The following is an 18,049-nucleotide window of genomic DNA, read 5'->3' as shown; positions in this document are numbered from 1 at the left end:
GATTTCAGCAAGGAATTTGATAATCTACCGGTGCAAGGCTTTTTCAGAAAGTAAGAGGGCATGGGATCTAAGGGACATTGTTTTGTGGGTCCAAAACTGGCTTGCCCACAGAAGGCAAAGAGTGGTTGTAGACGGGTCATATTCTACATGGAGGTTGCTGAGCAATGGTGTGCCTCAGGAATCCATCTGGGACCATGATTTTTACTAAAGATCTGGATGAAGAAATGGTTTAGTAAATTTGCTGATAACACAAAGTTTGGAGGTGTTGTGGATAGTGTGGAGGGCTGTCAGAGGTTACAGCGGAACATTGATAGGATGCAAAACTAGGCTGAGAAGTGGCAGATGGAATTCAACCCAGATAAGTGTGAGGTGGTTCATTTTGGTAGGTCAAATATGATGGCAGAATATAGTATTAATGGTAAGACTCTTGGCAATGTGAAGGATCGGAGGATCTTGGGGTCCAAGTCCATAGGACACTCAAAAGTTGACTCTGTGGTTAAGAAGGCATATGGTGTATTGGCCTTCATCAATCGTGGGATTGAGTTTAACAGCAGAGAGGTAATGTTGCAGCTATATAGGACCCTGGTCAGACCCCACTTGGAGTACTGTGCTCAGTTCTAGTCGCTTCACTACAGGAAGGATGTAGAAGCCATAGAAAGGGTGCAGAGGAGATTTACAAGGATGTTGCCTGGATTGTGGAGCATGCCTTATGACACTAGGTTTTGGGAACGGCCTTTTCTCCTGGCAGATGTTAAAGGATCTCAGTCTCCTCAGGAAATAGAGACGGCTCTGACCCTTCTTGTAGACAGTCTCAGTGTTCTTTGACCAGTCCAGTTTATTGTCCATTCATATCCCCAGGTATTTGTAATCCTCCACCATGTCCACACTGACCCCTTGGATGGAAACAGGTGTCACTGGTACCTTAGCCCTCCTCAGGTCCACCACCAGCTCCTTAGCCTTTTTCACATTAAGCTGCAGATGATTCTGCTCGCACCATGTGACAAAGTTTCCCACCGTAGCCCTGTACTCAGCCTCATCTCCCTTGCTAATGCATCCAACTATGGCAGATTCATCAGACAACTTCTGAAGATGGCAAGACTCGGTGTTGTATCCGAGGTGTAGATGGTGAAGAGAAAGGGAGACAGGACAGTCTCCTGTGGAGCCCCAGTGCTGCTGACCACTCTGTCTGACACACAGTGTTGCAAGCGCACGTACTGTGGTCTGCCAGTCAGGTAATCAATAATCCATGACACCAGGGAAGCATCCACCTGCATCACTGTCAGCTTCTCACCCAGCAGAGCAGGGCGGATGGTGTTGAACGCACTGGAGAAGTCAAAAAACATGACCCTCACAGGGCTCGCCGGCTTGTCCAGGTGGGCGTTTTTAGATTTCCAAGTGTGCAAACCTTAATCTTAGGAACAGTCAGGTAGGCAGAAAACAAACTTGACTAGTCATGCATGCATCATCTGAAACACTTGTGTGGTGTTGAGAGTTTAAAAAGCCAATCACAGACAACTCCTCGAAGTTCCAGTGGGTGTCATCCTTGACAACCAATTGGAGTTCTCGCAAAAGTGAGAATTAAATGTCATCACTCAAGTGGGTGTTCTTAGGCTGATGCAACTTTTTATTCGTGGTTTGTTTAGTTGTGGTTCAGTTGTTAACAAGTTTAATTTGTTAATTTTAAAAAGTGCCCGGGACCGGACGGCTTCAGACTAGATTTCGGCCTCACATGAACAGCATGTCCCGCATCTGCAGATTTTCTCGCCTTTGTAAAGCCCCCTCGATGCCGTGGCTCGCTCTTCACCTGTCACTGTGCGTGTGTATCGCACTCCCTCCTGGAGGTAGGAAAGCCCGAAGGGGGGCGTGGGGTGGTTGCGATGGGGAGCGTTAGGTCGGAGTGGGTGTGGGGTCCCCTGCGACCCACTGCAGCCGGGTGAATCGCCTCTTCATCCCGACTCTGAGGCTTGTCGCCGAGACCTCAATGGGGTTGATGCTTTATAGTGAGAGATGCAATGTACCCGGTGTCAAAACCGTCCTGCCGAAGAGGTCTCGACCGCACTCTTTTCATACATGCTGCCTGGCCTGCTGAGTTCCTCCAGCATTTTGTGTGAATGAACGAGCTTTGGGTGTTATACTAAAACACTAAACTGCTCCCCACAATTAGACCAAGTGCGATTGTGTTGTTTTCCGCCGTGCCCGATGTAAAGAGGCTGTGACTTTATATACTTAAAATCACGAATAAAGGTTGGGTTGACTCGTTCTCCGATCTTGGCAACCTGTTGAATTGAATGAATTGCCAAGATCCGAAAGCAACTCAGCCCGCCCGCCTACCGCCCGAGATACACGTTTTCCCGGTTATTTCCATATGCGAAGATAGAAACGGTGCAAAGAACATTCCGGTTCCTGGTCAGTACGTTACATAGTGTGAACATTTAGTGAGGCTAAATAAACGAAACATTGCGTTTCACATGACTAGTTTAGGTGATTTCCCCTTTAAATAGTCCCTTCCTTCGCCTCGCTCAAAACTTCGCCTTTTGTATTGGCTGCACCGAGTTCCGGAGCGACCCTTTCCGACGTCTCGCCGTGCTGGGAGACCGAGTCTCGGGCAGGCCAAAGGACACCTTTCACCAAATTTAAAAAAAACTGTGGGACGGTGGGGAGTGGAGGCGAGGTTACGGAGAGTGCTAAGCTGTAGTTTGCCGGCTACAGGGTGAAATTTCAAGGCGCATTGCGGAGCGGAGTATCGCATCGCCTGAATTGGTTAATTGAGAAGTCAGGGAGCTAAACGGGATGATCCCGGCCTGAAACATTGACTGTTTATTCCCGATGCAAAGATGCCCCAGACAAGCGGAGTTCCTCCCGTGTTCTAGGCTGGAAGTGGGGCAAAGATCGCGTGATGCCACACTGGCACATCAGACACTGAAAAGCTGGAGGAACTCTCTAAACCAAATTTTAAAGTGTCGCGTCAAACTGTGAACAATCTTTGATCGAGATGAGAAACTGCGGAGGTAAACATGCCTTGATGGGGGTTATGTGCAGTCATCTTTATTCCTCTCCATAGATGCTGCAGGTTTTGCAAATGAAACGAAGTTCAGCGTTTTATGTTTTAAAAAAACGCTATCCCTTTTGTTAAACTCCAAAGCGAGCTTTAAAAGTCCTTTACGTAATTACATCATCACGTCAGACCGGCCTAAATGTAAAACCTCAACAATGTGGGTGGTTAAAAAGAAAGAAAGAATGAATGAATGAATGCCTGGTTGTTGGAAGATCTCCACATGCTCCATGGAATTCATAATAACTTTAATATGTATATTTATTTCTTTCCCCTAATAACCAATTGTTTCACCTTCAGAGCATCTATATATTTAATCCTGTCTTTTGTAAATAAGGGCTCCAAATTTTCAAAAATGTTTCATATTTATCTCTTAAATTATAAGTAATTTTTTCTGGGGTTAAGGGGAGGGGGTATGGGTTATATACATTGTTTTTTCATACTTTGTAATCATTTAAAAATGCAATAAAAAAAGTTTAAAAAAAAACAATGTGGGTGGTTGTGAATTATGTACATTTCCGCCAATTACTTCACCTGCGATGTTGACTGATCTCCCGAGTTCTTCCAGCATTTTGTGTATTCCTAGTAGTCACAATGTAACTTTATTTATCGAGCACTTTTCATACAAATGATACAGTTTAAAGTGCTTTACAGTGGGATAAAGTACAAATATGAGAATGCAATAAAAAATGAAACCGGAAAATAAAAGACAAAGATATTAGTTAAAATGTTAGGTTAAATAAATCAGTTTTGACTTGGTGTTTAGATGTGTCGGCTAAGTCTGCATCCCTTAATTGTTTTAGGTATTGAATTCCACAGTTTAGTTTAGTTCAAAAAAAGTTGGCCTGCCTATTATCTTTTGAGGGAGATGATCTAAAATTACAACACACAATGACCTTCGAATCTACTTCATGAACAATCTGTCACCCATAACTCAGATAGGCACATGGATGAAAGAAAATTCATCTCTTAAATGTCCCTAGTGTATCAGCCTCTACACCACCCTCAGCAATGCACTCCAGGAACTTAACGCTCAATAATAATACCTCTGACATGTACTAAACTCATAAGAATTTTGTTGACCTCCAGGAGGACCACGATCTTGGATGTGGTTTGGAGGCTTGCGTACCTCAATGACGCTGTTGGCTGGAGTCAGGGTCTTGTGCTTTGACTCTTGGTAGGGTCACCAGTGCCAAACAGGTCAAAGGACAGAGGTCAGGCTAGGAGTGGTTCTACTGGTCCTCCAGCTTCGGAGGTTCTGCTCAGAGCTAATGACTCTGGTAAAACAAAATTGTTATGGAAACAGCAATGAAGAATCCTACATCTGTGTGCGATGGTGTTCCTGGGTCATGGCTGACAGTGAAAGCTGAGCGAATGACAAGCTGAAGGAATCCCCGGACACTGCCAGAGACGGAGGACCTTCATTGCTGCCCTAAACCTCGCTGGTGAAACGGGCAGTAAGTAAGCAGTTGTACTTCAACCAACACATGGCAATCAACTACCTTTGGATTGCTGGACACTTGGCTCATGTGAAACCCCACACAGTGCCAATAGCAGCTGGGGGTGAGGAAGCAGGTTCTATATGTAAGAATTCTCTGCACTCTGCAATATTCTTTGGGTAAATGTCAGCTAGTGGGATGTGTGGCTCTGGGATTTAGTTTATCAGCAGGGATGATATAGGCCACAAGTTCTACCTGTTTAGTGATGTTGGGTGCATCAGTAGCCTGTAGTTTTCTCATCTGCTTCACTTCCCTGTTAACAGTTTCAGTGATTTGTTTTCTCTCTCTTGTCCTCACCAGCCGAACAGGAACAGATGAATGGAATGATTGGTTCATCAGTGTTACTGGATCCTAAAGTCAAAGCTGATCCCAGCAAGCAGGAAATAATTTGGACGTTCATCGCCAGGCACAGAAGCCCGCTCACGATTTTGCATCACATCCCGGATTACGGGAAGTGGGCAGAGCCCAGTGAGCAGTTCAGGTCACGTTTACAATTTATTCCATCCAACGGCTCTCTGATGATAAATGGATTAAAGGTCGGGGACCAAGGAGATTACAGCTTCATGGCAGCTGATCGTACACTAAAAATAATACAGCTGTTCCTCTTCCGTGAGTGTTTTCATTTGCTTGTAATGCTGTTTAAAAATGACTCACTGCAGGTTCTGTAGTTCATAAAAATCCAAACAAACCTGCAGGAGCTGGAAATCTGAAATAAACCAGATGTTGTCGGGGGAGGGGATGAAATACTTCAGGTCAAGGCTACATCTGTGGGGAATGAAAGATTAAATGTTCAAAAGACAGACTATTGGCCCTGAATTTATTTTTAAAGTCTTGAGGATAGGGGAGTTAGGGTGTTTAGTTAGGTTTTAGAGACAGAATATGGAGGAATTTGAGCTCAGGCAGGAGCCTAAGACTCCGCTCGTGCATTTGAAGGCCAGCAACAAGGAGGTGGGACATCCATGGTTGGGTGTAGGGCTGGTGAATAGTGGATGAGCTTCCCCCCCTCCCCAGGTTAGCAAGTTGTTGGCGGGTACCAGAATTGGGGTTCTGAGTGGTCGAGATGAACGTGCTCTGATGACATTGCCAGGTTCCTGAATTGGCAAGTTTAGAGTTTGAGGTCCAGTGTTCAATGATCAGGGTATCCTGGGATTGATGCCGAGGATCAAGACCCAAGAGTTGAACTGGAATTCTGGGGAAGTCGAGGCCTACTGGCCGGAGCTGAGTCTGCTGGCTAAGTCGAAGATTAGTATCTCCAAGTCCACTGGAGGCTGATCCGGAGGGTAAAGGTCTGTATGAGCATGGTTGTGAGAGGACTGGGGATTGTTTTATTGCTTGTTCTGTGCTGTTCTGACGAGCATTATGGAAATGCTATGTTGATGCAGGAATGTATGGCAATACTTGCAGACTGCCTCCAGCACTCCCTCGTGTATTGGTAGTGCATGTGATGCATTTCACCCTGTTTGATGTAACTAAACTTGCTCCTCAAACTTTTCAAGATTCAATACATTAGATTGGGTGGCGGAGAAGATGGGGGAGGGCAATGGGCAGAATATTCTCTGATTGAGTGAAGTCAATTGGTCACTGGGATCAGATTAAGCTATCATGCCAGTGCAGTTTGTTGCTTGTGTGGTTTGTGTGCCCAGCAGGTCAGACAATAGGCAGTGTGAAAGAGAGGAGTGTGGCAGGGGAAATGGCTCTTGCATTAGAACAAAGAACATGTATTCTCATAAAGGAGGAGAAGTCAATATTGAGTTCTGCAGCCTGCAACATGCCCGGGTGGAGGATGTGGTGTTCCTCCAACTTGTGTTGTCCCAAATAATAGGGCTGGAGGTCAGTCAGGGAGATGAGAAGGGGCATAGTGATTTATAAGTGTCGGGGTCACTGCTATGGACTGATTCATAAAACCATCACACAGCCTGTGCATGCTTCCTCTGGCTTGGAGGAGACCAGGTTATGATCTCCAAATGCAGTGCGGCGAATGGGAACAAATGTAAGGTCAATGGCTGTTTCCGCTGAAGTTCTCTTGGTATCTGTGTGATGGGGGTGGAGGGGAGAGTGGGGAGTGAAAGGGGAGTGCTTGCAACACCATGACTCTGGGGCAGTGTTAGACAGGAATGAATGTGTGGTCAAGTGAGCCATGGAGGAAGCGATTCCATACAAAGTGCCAAGGGATTGGAATGGGGGTGGGGGGGAGAAAGAAAAGGGATGCGTTCGGTGTAGAATCTTATTAGATCTGCTGGGAATAGTGAAAAATGATCAGTAGGGACTGGTGGGGAGAAAGTGAGTATCAGGATTCCCAGATCTTTGCTCATCCCTCTTGACTAATCGTTTTTTATATAAAGATTAATTTGTCACATGTACAACAAAATGGATGGTGAAAGGAATCATCTGTGTGAAATTAAATCAGCAAGGATTACGCCGGGCACCCACAAGTGTCACCGCCCTGCTGGCCCACAACTCGCCCTGAACTGTATGTGTTTGGAGTGTGGGAGAAAACCGGAACTCCTGAACAAAACCCCACCATCATGGGGAGAATGTAGCAATGGCAATTAAACTAATCTTACAACTCTCACAATGTTCTGCCAATTGCAATACCATTGTGCCACTCTTCTACCTTAACTCCTACGTTTTGACCATCCAAGGATGAGATTGCTGTACTTGAGAATTCGTGGAATTCGTTAAAGAAATAAAAAGCAGGATAGACAAAGGATAATCCATAGACTTTGTGTATTTGGATTTACAGAAGGCTATTAGCAAACTGTAGAATTAGATTCGGAAGACCTCCGCCTAATCAGAAATCTGTACTGGGAACAAACTGCCGCTGTAAGAATAGATGGAGAAGTGAGTCTGTTTACAAAAAGCAAGAGAGGCGGTAGACAAGGGTGTGTTTTCTCCCCTGATTTGTTTAATGTGTACAGTGAAACAATATCACAAAAAAAAGAGACAACTTGGGAATCAAAGTTGGCGGTGAAAACATCAATAATTTCAGACATGCAGATGACACTGTTAATTGCAAGTATGGAGGAAGAACTACAAAACTTAATTGATATAATTGTTGAGAAAGTGCAAAAATGCGTCTATCTTTCAATTGCAAAAAGACAGAATCTATGGTGATATCCAAAAAGAAGGAGAATCCTATCTGCAGGCTGCGAATAAACAGGGAAGGCATAAAATAAGTACAGAACTTTTGCTACTTAGGAAGCTGGGTGACATCGGATGGCTGGTGCGACATGGATATCAGAAGAAGAATAGGGATGGCAAAAGACATCTTTACGAGAATGAAGAGTATACTGACCAACACTAAACTAAGCATGACGACCCTCCTCAGAGCACTGAAATGTTACGTTTATCCAGTTATGTTATATATATATATAACTCAGAATGCTGGACAATACTTTATTGTCCGCAAACAATTGATACTAGAGCGTACATTCATCGCAGCAATATTTGATTCTGCGCTTCACGCTCCCTGAAGTACAAATCAAAGTAAATATATTAAAAATTTAAATTACAAATCATAATTACAAAATAGAAAAGGGAAAGTAAGGTAGTGCAAGTCAGGTCCAGATATTTGGAAGGTACGGCCCAGATCCGGGTCAGGATCTGTTCAGCAGTCTTATCACAGTTGGAAAGAAGCTGTTCCCAAATCTGACCGTACAAATCTTCAAGTTCCTGAACCTTCTTCCGGAGGGAAGAGGGACAAAAAGTGTGTTGGCTGGGTGGGTTGTGTCCTTGATTATCCTGGCAGCACTGCGCCAACAGTGTGTGATGTAAAGTGAGTCCAAAGATGGAAGACTGGTTTGTGCGATGTGCTGGGCTATGTTCACGATCTTCTGCTGCTTCTTCCTGTCTTGGACAGGAAAACTTCCATACCAGGTTGTGATACACCCTAGAAGAATGCTTTCTACGGTGCACCTATAAAAATTAGTGAGGGTTTTGGGGGACAGGCCAAATTTCTTCAGCTTTCTCAGGAAGTAAAGGCGCTGGTGGGCCTTCTTGGCAGTGGACTCTGCTTGGTTAGACCACATCAAGTCATTTGTGATATTCACCCCGGGGAACTTAAAGCTTTTGACCTGTTCCACCTGCGCACCACCTATGTAGATGGGGTCGTGCGGTTCACTACTCCTTCTGAAGTCAACAACCAGTCCCTTCATCTTGCTGACGTTGAGGCATAGGCTATTGTCTTCTCACAATATCTAGTAACATGAGGAAATGAATTGAAGCAGCAGAGATGTGGATTTTGAGGAAGATGAAAAGAATATCATGGATGAAACGAATATCTAATGAGGATGCCATGAACTGAACAAGCACAAAAAGAGAAATAATGTATGAGATCATGAAAAGGCAACGTAACTTCATTGGACATGTGATTAGGAAAGTGGAGTTAGAATGCACGGTAATTATGGGAAAGATTGAAGGGAAGAAAGCAAGAGGAAAGCAATGACAAATGATGATGGAGACAGCAGCCAGAGAAATGGAAATGAATACCAATGAATTGATCCACTTGACCCGAAACAAGAGTGTGTGGGCCATGGCCATCAAAGCTCAAACTGGGCACGGCACCTGATGATGATGATGGTTGGCAAGGTGTCACACAGGAAGCTGCTTAACAAGCTATGAGCCCGTGGTATTACAAGAAAGATTCTCACACCCATGAAGCAGAGGCTGATTATCAGGAGGCAGAGAGTGGGAATAAAGAGAACCTTTTCTGGCTGGCTGCCAGTGACTAGTGGTGTTCCACAGGGGTCTGTGTTGGGCCAGTTCTTTTACATTATCTGTCAACGATTTGATGATGGAATTGATGGCTTTGTTGCAATTTTAAGGTGGGTGGAGGGGCAGGAAGTTTTGAGGAAGTAGAGAGGCTACAGAAGGATCTCGACTGATTAGGAGAATGGGAAAAGAAGTGCCTGATGGAATAGTGTTGGGAAGTGTATTTTCATGCACTTTGGTAGAAGGAATGAAAGGATAGACTATTTTCCAAATTGAGAGAAAAAAGAGCTGGGGCACAAAGAGACTTTGGAGTCATTGGCGGTATTCCCTAAAGGTTATTTCACAGGTTGAGTCTGTGGTGAGGAAAGCAAATGCAATGCTAGCTTGCATTTCAAGAGGACTAGAAGATCAAAGCAGGGATGTAATGTTGAGACTTTATAAATCACTGGTGAGGCCTCACTTGGAGTATCTGGAACATTTTAGACCCCTCATCTTAGAAAGGATGTGCTGAAACTGGAGAGGGTTCAAAGAATGTTCACAAAAATGATGCCAGGATTAAACGGCTTTGCATGAAGAGCATTTGATGGTTCTAGGCCTGTATTCACCAGAATTTGGAAGAATGAGGGGTGATCTCATTGGAACCTAGTGAATGGTGAAAAGGCGTTGAGAGAGTGTATGTGGGGAGGATGTTTCCTATGGTGGGAGAGTCTAAGACCAGAGGACACAGTGGTAAAATAGAGGGGTATCCTTTCAGCTTGGAAGTGTGGAGGAATTTATTTGCCAGAGGGTGGAATACTTTGCCACAGGCAGCTGTGGAGATCAAGTCTTTATTTAAAGCTGAGGTTGATAGATTTTTGATTGATCGGGTCTTGAAAGGATACGGGGGGGGGGGGGGTGGGGGGAAGGCAGGAGATTGGCGCTAATTTGATGGCCTAATTCTGCTCCTCTATCTTGTGGTCTTGTAGTGGAGCTTGCATTTCATAGATCCAATGGGTGTCACATCTCCTCGAACATTATAGGTACCCACAGCTTATTATCAGTCTACGTGTTTCTCAAGCCATCAGCTTTACGCTGTCAGTTCTGTTAGTTCACACTGCTATAGCAGGCTAATTTAGTAGGTGGGTGGCAGGGCTCCTCCCCTTTGCTAGCCTGTAGGTCACCCTTGTGCAAGGTTTAGCACCTACTTGGCACCCTCGCCCCAGATCAGGGTCATGTGAAGCCATGAGAGCAGGTGGTGGGTGGTCGCTGGTGCACGTCGCAAGTCCTGATTCTATGACCACTGACACCAGGCGGACAATCTCCGAAGGGTGTCGATACTGGCTGGGGTCACCCGTCTTGTAAAGACACTGCACAGAAGAAGACAATGACAAACCACTTACGTAGAAATTTACCAAGAATAAGAAATACCATGATTGCCCACAACATCCGACACGGCTCATAAAGACCAACTGAATGCAGCATGATGCCCAGAGTACCTTTCAGAAACTCTAACAAAAATAGTTGATCTTTGTAAATATCTTAGCGAGCGACCAAATGGTTGCTGAAATGTCCAAAAGAGAGAAAGGTGAGGGAGAAAATTCCAGACTCCTGGGGAATAGTCAGGAATGGTAGAAGGTAGCATGTCAGGGTTGTATAAAAGGCTGGAGTGGAGGAAGTTGGAGAGCTCTGGGTCTGGAGGATGTTCCAGAGGAAACGAGGTGAGGGGTGGGGGGGGACATCCTGGAGAAATTTGAGATGGAGAATTGAGAATGTCAAAGCCATTGTTGTGCTAGGGCTGGAGGCAGTGGAGTGTGGGTCAGTGGGTGCCGGGACTTGTTCACTTGTGATGTCCTAGTCTTGGGTCAGGTAATTCTGATGAGGTTGAGGCCAGGCAAGAGTACTTTCACAGCAAAAAAGAGAAAGGTAAGAGTTTGTCACAAACTTATAAATGGGCTTCAGTGACTTTTAGAACATTGCACTCTGGGGTGGATATTGAGGCCTCCAATGTTGTAACCACTGTTATGTGTGATGAGCAAGCCATGGGGAGTTGGGGTCCAGAGTTGACCCCCTCCCCGCGAACTATGCTGCTAACGAAAGAGAGAGATGAAGAAGGGGGGAGGCATCCTGCTGCAGATGGGAGAGAGATTTAAAGTTATGGCTCCATGGATGATTTAGTATTATGGCTTCTTCGCTAATTGTTGACTTTAGCACCAAGGACATTTGGCCTGTTTGTGTGGATCCCTGCTGACACAGCAAGGAGGCACCAGGTGATGAACTTGATGGATAGCTGGTACCCCGGCAGGGCAGATAAAAAGACGAGTCTGCTGAGACACCGGCAGACACTGAAAGAACATTGTGCACCCTCTCCCTCTCCCTCTCTCTCATTATGACAGCAACTACCTCAACCTGAACTGAACTCTGCATTATCTTAAGGCTATTCATTTACCCCTAGACTACGATAGAGCTTGGTTTTGATTCTTATTCCTACACTTCTGTATTTATCATTGCTAACCTTCCATATATGTATATTTGCATTTTTGATACTGTATTACTTAGTTTACTAATAAACACCTATAGTTGCAGTACCACCAGCCTCCAACGTATCCTTCCATTTCTGCTGGTTTGGTAACCCGGTCACGGGGGTACGTGACACCACCTTCAATAATAAGGTATCAACTAGGAACTAGATGGAGTCCTTGGTAATAAGGTCAAACACCCACACTTGGTGGATTAAAGCAGTCCAGACCTTAAAGAACTTGAGCAAATTTCTGAACCATTATTTACCTTTTGGAGAGTGAAGGTCCTGTTATATTTTGTAGAGAAGAGCGAGGACAGTCCCCTGTTTATCTGTCCCTGTTCTTCCCTCTGCCTTGAAACCACATTAACAGTGATCCAACAATTCCTCTTGATACATGGCTGAGGGCAAATCCCTGCAGTTGGCACACACCCCCTCACAGGTCTGACCATGAGCTCACTGGTGGGAACTTGTTGTGATGTGCAGTCACTTCAATTTTTTAATTTATTCATTTGCAGGATGTGAGTGTCTCCAGCTAAGCCAGCATTTATTGTCCATCCCTAGTTGCCCATGAGAGGGTTATGATGAGCTGCAGTCCCTGAGGTGTAGGTGCACCCAAGGTGCTGTTAGGGAGGGAATTACACAATATTGACTCAGCAACAATGAAGGAATGGTGACATATTTACAAGTCAGGATGGTGAGTGACTTGGAATGGGATTTCCAAGTAGTGGTGTTCCCAGGAATCTGCTGTCCTTGTCCTCCTAGATAATGGTGGTTGTGGGTCTGGAAGGTGCTGCCTTGTTGTTGCAGAGTGTTGATCTTTCCTTTGTGTTTGGTGTGGTGCCGGGTGGTAAGTTTTCATTGGAATTGTTCACCATTCATTAACCACACTCTCCCCTTTAGGTCCTCTCTCAGAAGATCTGATTGTCATCAATACCATCTTCATCGGTTCTGCCATCCAGCTCACGTGTAAGGTGGATGGGGATCCTCTTGAGTATCAGTGGTGGAAAAATGGAGTCCAAGTCTGCTGTAATGACCAGATGAGAGATGGCAACAGGACTCTCCTGATCCAGAATGATGCATGGCACGAGAGTGCTACGTACGTGTGTGTGGCACACAATCCAGTCAGCTCCGTCAGGAAGGATTACATCCTGACAAGACCTGGTAAGCTCGGTTTTCTGAGGGTACCTTTTCACCATCTTACGTTGGTGGACTTTAGAAAACAATCGGTCAGCATTGCAGCCGAGATGGCCAAAGGAGGGCTGGAGTTCTTACAATTGATATGACATAGGAAGTTGTGGGTCCGTCAGCTCTTTGAGTAATCAGCTAATTCACACCTCTTCCCTTTTCCAACGGCCCAATCTATCTTTCTAGCGCCTATGGCAGCTAGGTGTGAGTGTGAGAAGAGTGGACTCTGGTAACGCCAGCCTCTCTGCAGCTCAGGCAAGAGGATTGAGCACTGGATCAGAGCCATGTCTTTCAGGAGACTCAGGCAAGGCCGGTGATTTTCGGCTGTGCAGGTGTGGAAACTGGCATCAGAAGCCTGACCTGAGCTGCAAATAGAAATAGTCTCAAGCAGAGCAGCCATTGATTGAGTGTGCCAGTGGTAGAGTGGGAAGGCTCTGGCTCAACAGAATCCTGCATGAGCAGGTAAATGTGCATTTAAGAAGAGGCGAGCCTTTTTTGGTGTGGAGTAGTCAAGATGGAATGCTACTGTAAGATGTGGGAATTTGGGATACCTGATGGTTTCCCTGGTGACTGCATTCACAGGAAGTGTGCACAATTTCAGCGCCTGACTGACCGGGTCAAAGAGTTGGAGCTGAAGTTGGATGTGCTCTGGATCATTTGGGAGGCTGGAGATATTACAGACGGGATTCTAGAAGAGGTGGTAACACCCGGAGTGAGGGCTTCGGACAGCAGCTGTGGGTGGTTCGGAGCCTCGACGGGGAAGGGAGAAGTTGGGCAGTGTGATAGATACAGGGGACTCGATAGTTTGGGGGGGGGGGGGGGGAAGGAGTTTCTGTAGCTGCAGAAGAGACACCAGGAATGTGTGTTGCCTCCTGGGTGCTAGTGTCGGTGATGTATTAGAGTGGCTGCAGGACATTCTTGAGGGGGATGGGGGGCAACCAGAGGTATATTGTCACCAATGTCATAGGCAGAAAATGGGAAGAAGTCCTATGCAGTGAGTAGATAGTTGGGAAAGAGGCTGAAGAGGAGGACCTCTGAGGTTGTAATCTCCAGTTCACTCTCTGTGCCATGGGCTGGTGCAGAGGACAGAGATCCAAGTTCTTGGATCATCTGGGGAAGGGGTGACCTATACAAGAGAGATGAGTTGCCCCTGAACTGGAGGGAAACCAATATCCTGGCTGGGAGGTTTGCTGATCCTACTCGGGAGGGTTTAAACTAGTTTTGGAGCCCCAGTTCGGTAAGGGAAGGATCGGATCAGCAGATAAATATCCAGAAAACTATTGGAAAGCAAAATTGAAATAACAGGTATGATGGGCAGGATGGTTTGTGTATATGTATTTAAATACTAGGCGTACTGTGGGTAAAGATGAACTTGGAGCATGAATGGAACTATGATGTAGTCATTACCAAAACTTCTCTAGGAGAGGGGCAGGAATGGGTGATTAATGTTCCAGGTTTTCAAAATTTCAGAAAAGATAGAGGAGTGGAGTTGCACAAATCGGGGATTATCACAGATGCACTCAAGGAGAGATGATGGAGGGGTCAGATACTGAGTCCGTTGGGAATAGGAAGGGTGCAATCACTCCGATGGGATTGTATTACAGACACCCAAACAGCTACCAGGACATTGAGGAACAGGTATGTAATCAGATTCAGGAAACATTTAAAAATGATGGGGTTGTTTTCATGGGGGATTTCAACTTCCCTAATATACTGTAAACTAGGACCTTGGTGTAAGAGGTTTAAGTATATCCAGGAAGGTTTCTTAAATCAGTATGTGGATGGTCCAACGAGAGGAGGGACTAATCCTCTCACATTCTTCTAAATTCCAGTGAGTACAAGCCCAAAGCTGCCAAATGCTCTTTGTATGTTAACCCCTTCATTCCTGGAGTCATCCTCACAAACCTGCTCTGGACTCTCTTCAATGACAACACATCATCCTTTCTGAAATTTGGGGCCCAAAACTGTTGACAATTGTCCAAGTGCAGTCTGACTAATGTCTTATAAAGGCTCCTTGTTTTTATATTCTATTCCCCTTGAAATAAGTGCCAACATTGCATTTGCCTTTACCACAGTCTCAGCCTGTAAATTAACCTTTTGGGAGTCTTGCAATGAGGACGACTAAGTCCCTCTGCACCTCTTTTTGAACCTTATCCCCATTTATATAATAGTCCGCACATTTCCCAACACTGTATTCCGTTTGCCACTTTTGTGCCCATACTTTGAATTTGTCTAAGTCCTGCTACAATTGCATTACTTCCTCAGCACTACCTACCTCTCTGCCGATCTTCGTATCATCAGCAGACTTTGCCACAGAGCCATTAACTCTATTATCTAAATCATGGACAAACAATATGAAAAGCATTCCCAATACAGACCCCCGAGGAGCACCACGAGTCACTGGCAGCCAAGTAGAAAGGGCCTCTTTTATTCCCACTCACTGCCTCCTGCCTGTTAGCCATTCTGCTATCCGTGCCAGTATCTTTCCGATAACGCCATAGGATTTTATCTTGTTAAGTGGCCTCATATGGCCAGGGGCGTATCCAGGGAAAATAGCGCCTATGGCAAGAAATGAAATTGTGCCCCTGTCCAAACATCTGACACCCATCTTTTAGATAACTTTACCATAATATCAGCTCAAAAATACAGGTCAAGCTTGTTAATCTTTTAATTAACAAATTATGGCACTACATGAAAATTATAACTGCACCTTCCTTGCTTTCACTGATGCAAATTGGTCTATGATGTGATCAGTTTTTTCAGTTTCTTCTCTTTCTACACTCAGCAGAGCAAGATCACAGAGTCTGTCCTGACCCATGGAGGCTCTCAAATACAGAAGTATTAGTTTAACTTGCTGAATGATCTCTCACAGCTGGTGATGAAAACTGCGATGGTTAGCATTATCTGAATAGCAATGCAAAGATTGGGGAAGATGCTCTCATCTCCAAACTGAACAATAAATTCAAGAAGCTCTTCAGGTCTTGATATTTTCATGTTGACCTGCCTTGATAGCAACATTCTGCAATCCAAATTTTTTTCATATAGCTGTTGTCCATCAACATCAGGGCTGTACAATTCACCCAAATTTTCACACTTCTTTAGGTCGTTACTGTCAGCGCCGTAACACAGTCCCTCGACATCGAGAAGGATCCCAAACCTGGTGTCAGTGTCATGCAAACGAGCGAACCTTTCGTCCATTTCTCTGTGAAGGTGGTCGAGTGTTCCCTTCATGACTCTCTCCATTTCCTCCTTAGCTGTTAACAACAGCGTCTCTCAAGTTCTCATCAGCCATTCATTTCTTTTGTCTCTGACATCTTTTAACTTCAATATTCCGTTCTTGACAGAGACTAACTCCTTCTTTGAGTGACTCACTGACCAACACTTCTCTTTCATCATGAAAATGATCTCGGAGGGCTTTCAAATCCAGGGCAGCCATCGTGGAAATTCATGCTAGGATCCTGCAGCCTCTTTTAAATATGGTCATTGCAAATGAGTACTTTCTTCCAAAATCAGAAAATCGTAACTCGGCATGCGGTTGTACAGCTGCCTTGCATCATTTCTTGTTTCACTGGTTTCGTTTTCATTGTCTATCTTGTCCAGGAGAACTTGAGGTATCTCCTCAACGTACTTGTTGACGGGCTTCACTGCTTCTGTCCTTGCACTCCACCTGGTTTCGGACTCTGACTGAACAACCACAGACATGACATGTTTGAGTTTTTCCCAGCACTGTGTTGAAGGAGAGATAAACACAGGGAGAGCTTTGGTGTCAAAAAATGCGACCATCATTGTATCCTGCTTGGCTGCATGTACACCCATCAAGTTGAGTTGAGTGATTGTCACAATTCACAAACACTATCAGGTTGTTTTTTTCATTTATTCTTTGATGAACACCACTTCTGTGTCCAGCCATCACAGCAGCATTGTCATAGCACTGTGACCAACAATATTGTAGCTCCATTTCATTCTTCTCTAGCTGTTTCACAATGTCTTCAGCCAGGCTCTCAGCATCCTTCTGGCTTATCTGAATAAGACCAAGGAAGGACTCTCTAACACGGACTGTTTTCCCCTCAAAATAACTTCCACATACCTCACTACTTCTGACATCTGCTCACAGTGTGCCTGATCAGGAGTCGAGTCGAGTCGAACATGAGAGCATAGTACTTTACGAATGCTTCTCAGTAAACTCCGGTGAACAATGGATACCATCATGCAGATGAATTTGTTCTGGACACCCAGTGAAAGATAAGATGTGGATCCAGGATGACTTTCCAAATGAGTGAGGTGTTTTTTTATGACAGGGTCAAAGATGCCAGTAGTTTCAGTAAGCCAAGGAAATTTCCCACATTGGAGTCATCATTCAGTTGAATTGACCTGTGTCCTCTCAAAGCAAGGTTCTGAGTCACAAGGAATTTTATGCAGTGACGGATTCTCATCAAGGCATCACACCACGTGTCAATAACTCCTGTTTCCAGCTAAATTGCTTTCCACTGTGTGAAGCATTCCCAATGATTCTAGGCATTTTCACGAACTCTAATCCTTTCAGCTGCTTTCCACTGATTGAATCCACTTTCCTGCTCCAATGAGGATTGATGGCCTGACCAGGAATAGAGAAGACAACAGATACAAAATGCAGATAGTTTAGAAGGATAATAGATCAGCCATGAGCGAGTCACTTCCTCACCATGACCATTTCCCAATTTCCTCTTGAACCAAGTTTTTGTTCATTGAGTGGTTATTTGTTGGTAGGAAAGGCCCCTCATTGTTCTGGAAATAGTTCAAACCCAGCTTTATTATTTCTGTTCTCAACGCTTCAGGCAGAATTGCTTTTCCAGTATCCTTGTCAAATTTCAGAAGTCCAACGTCATGCTGTTCAATCACCTCTGGTATGACAGTTCGAGGCCCTTTGACACCATCCAGTTCACTAGGTTCAGTGTTGTCAGGTTCAATCTTGTCAGGTAAAATCTCATCAATAAACTCACCATCACCACCATGTCGAACTACTTGTTCTGGGCTTTTCAAAGAAGGGCATGAAAAACTTGCTTGACTTCTTGGCTTCTTCCACTTCCAACTTTCGTCTCTTCCGTCCTTCAGCTTCACTTTCTTTCT

General features: G+C 44.9%; 1 protein-coding gene across 5 annotated transcripts in view; it reads left to right on the top strand.

Moving 5' to 3' along the window:
* The first annotated feature begins 1,664 nt into the window (after positions 1-1,664).
* LOC132394524 (carcinoembryonic antigen-related cell adhesion molecule 1-like) overlaps positions 1,665-18,049 on the top strand; it is a 31,069-nt gene continuing 14,684 nt past the window's right edge. For 2 of the 5 annotated variants that reach the window (XM_059970796.1, XM_059970794.1), the window contains exons 1-3: positions 1,665-1,841; positions 4,852-5,160; positions 12,659-12,919. In XM_059970796.1, the coding sequence (XP_059826779.1) occupies positions 1,730-1,841; positions 4,852-5,160; positions 12,659-12,919 (682 nt within the window). In that variant the 5' untranslated portion in view covers positions 1,665-1,729. Of the gene's footprint in view, positions 1,842-2,570; positions 3,009-3,604; positions 4,510-4,851; positions 5,161-12,658; positions 13,713-18,049 lie in introns of those variants that run through there. The other 3 variants (XM_059970793.1, XM_059970795.1, XM_059970797.1) reach the window with 3 other exon arrangements.

Source organism: Hypanus sabinus, chromosome 5 (genome assembly GCF_030144855.1).
Source record: "Hypanus sabinus isolate sHypSab1 chromosome 5, sHypSab1.hap1, whole genome shotgun sequence".
In the NCBI taxonomy this organism is placed as follows: Eukaryota; Metazoa; Chordata; class Chondrichthyes; order Myliobatiformes; family Dasyatidae; genus Hypanus; species Hypanus sabinus.
Note: the sequence above shows the minus strand (reverse complement) of the source record. Positions and strands in the feature narration are given on the sequence as shown.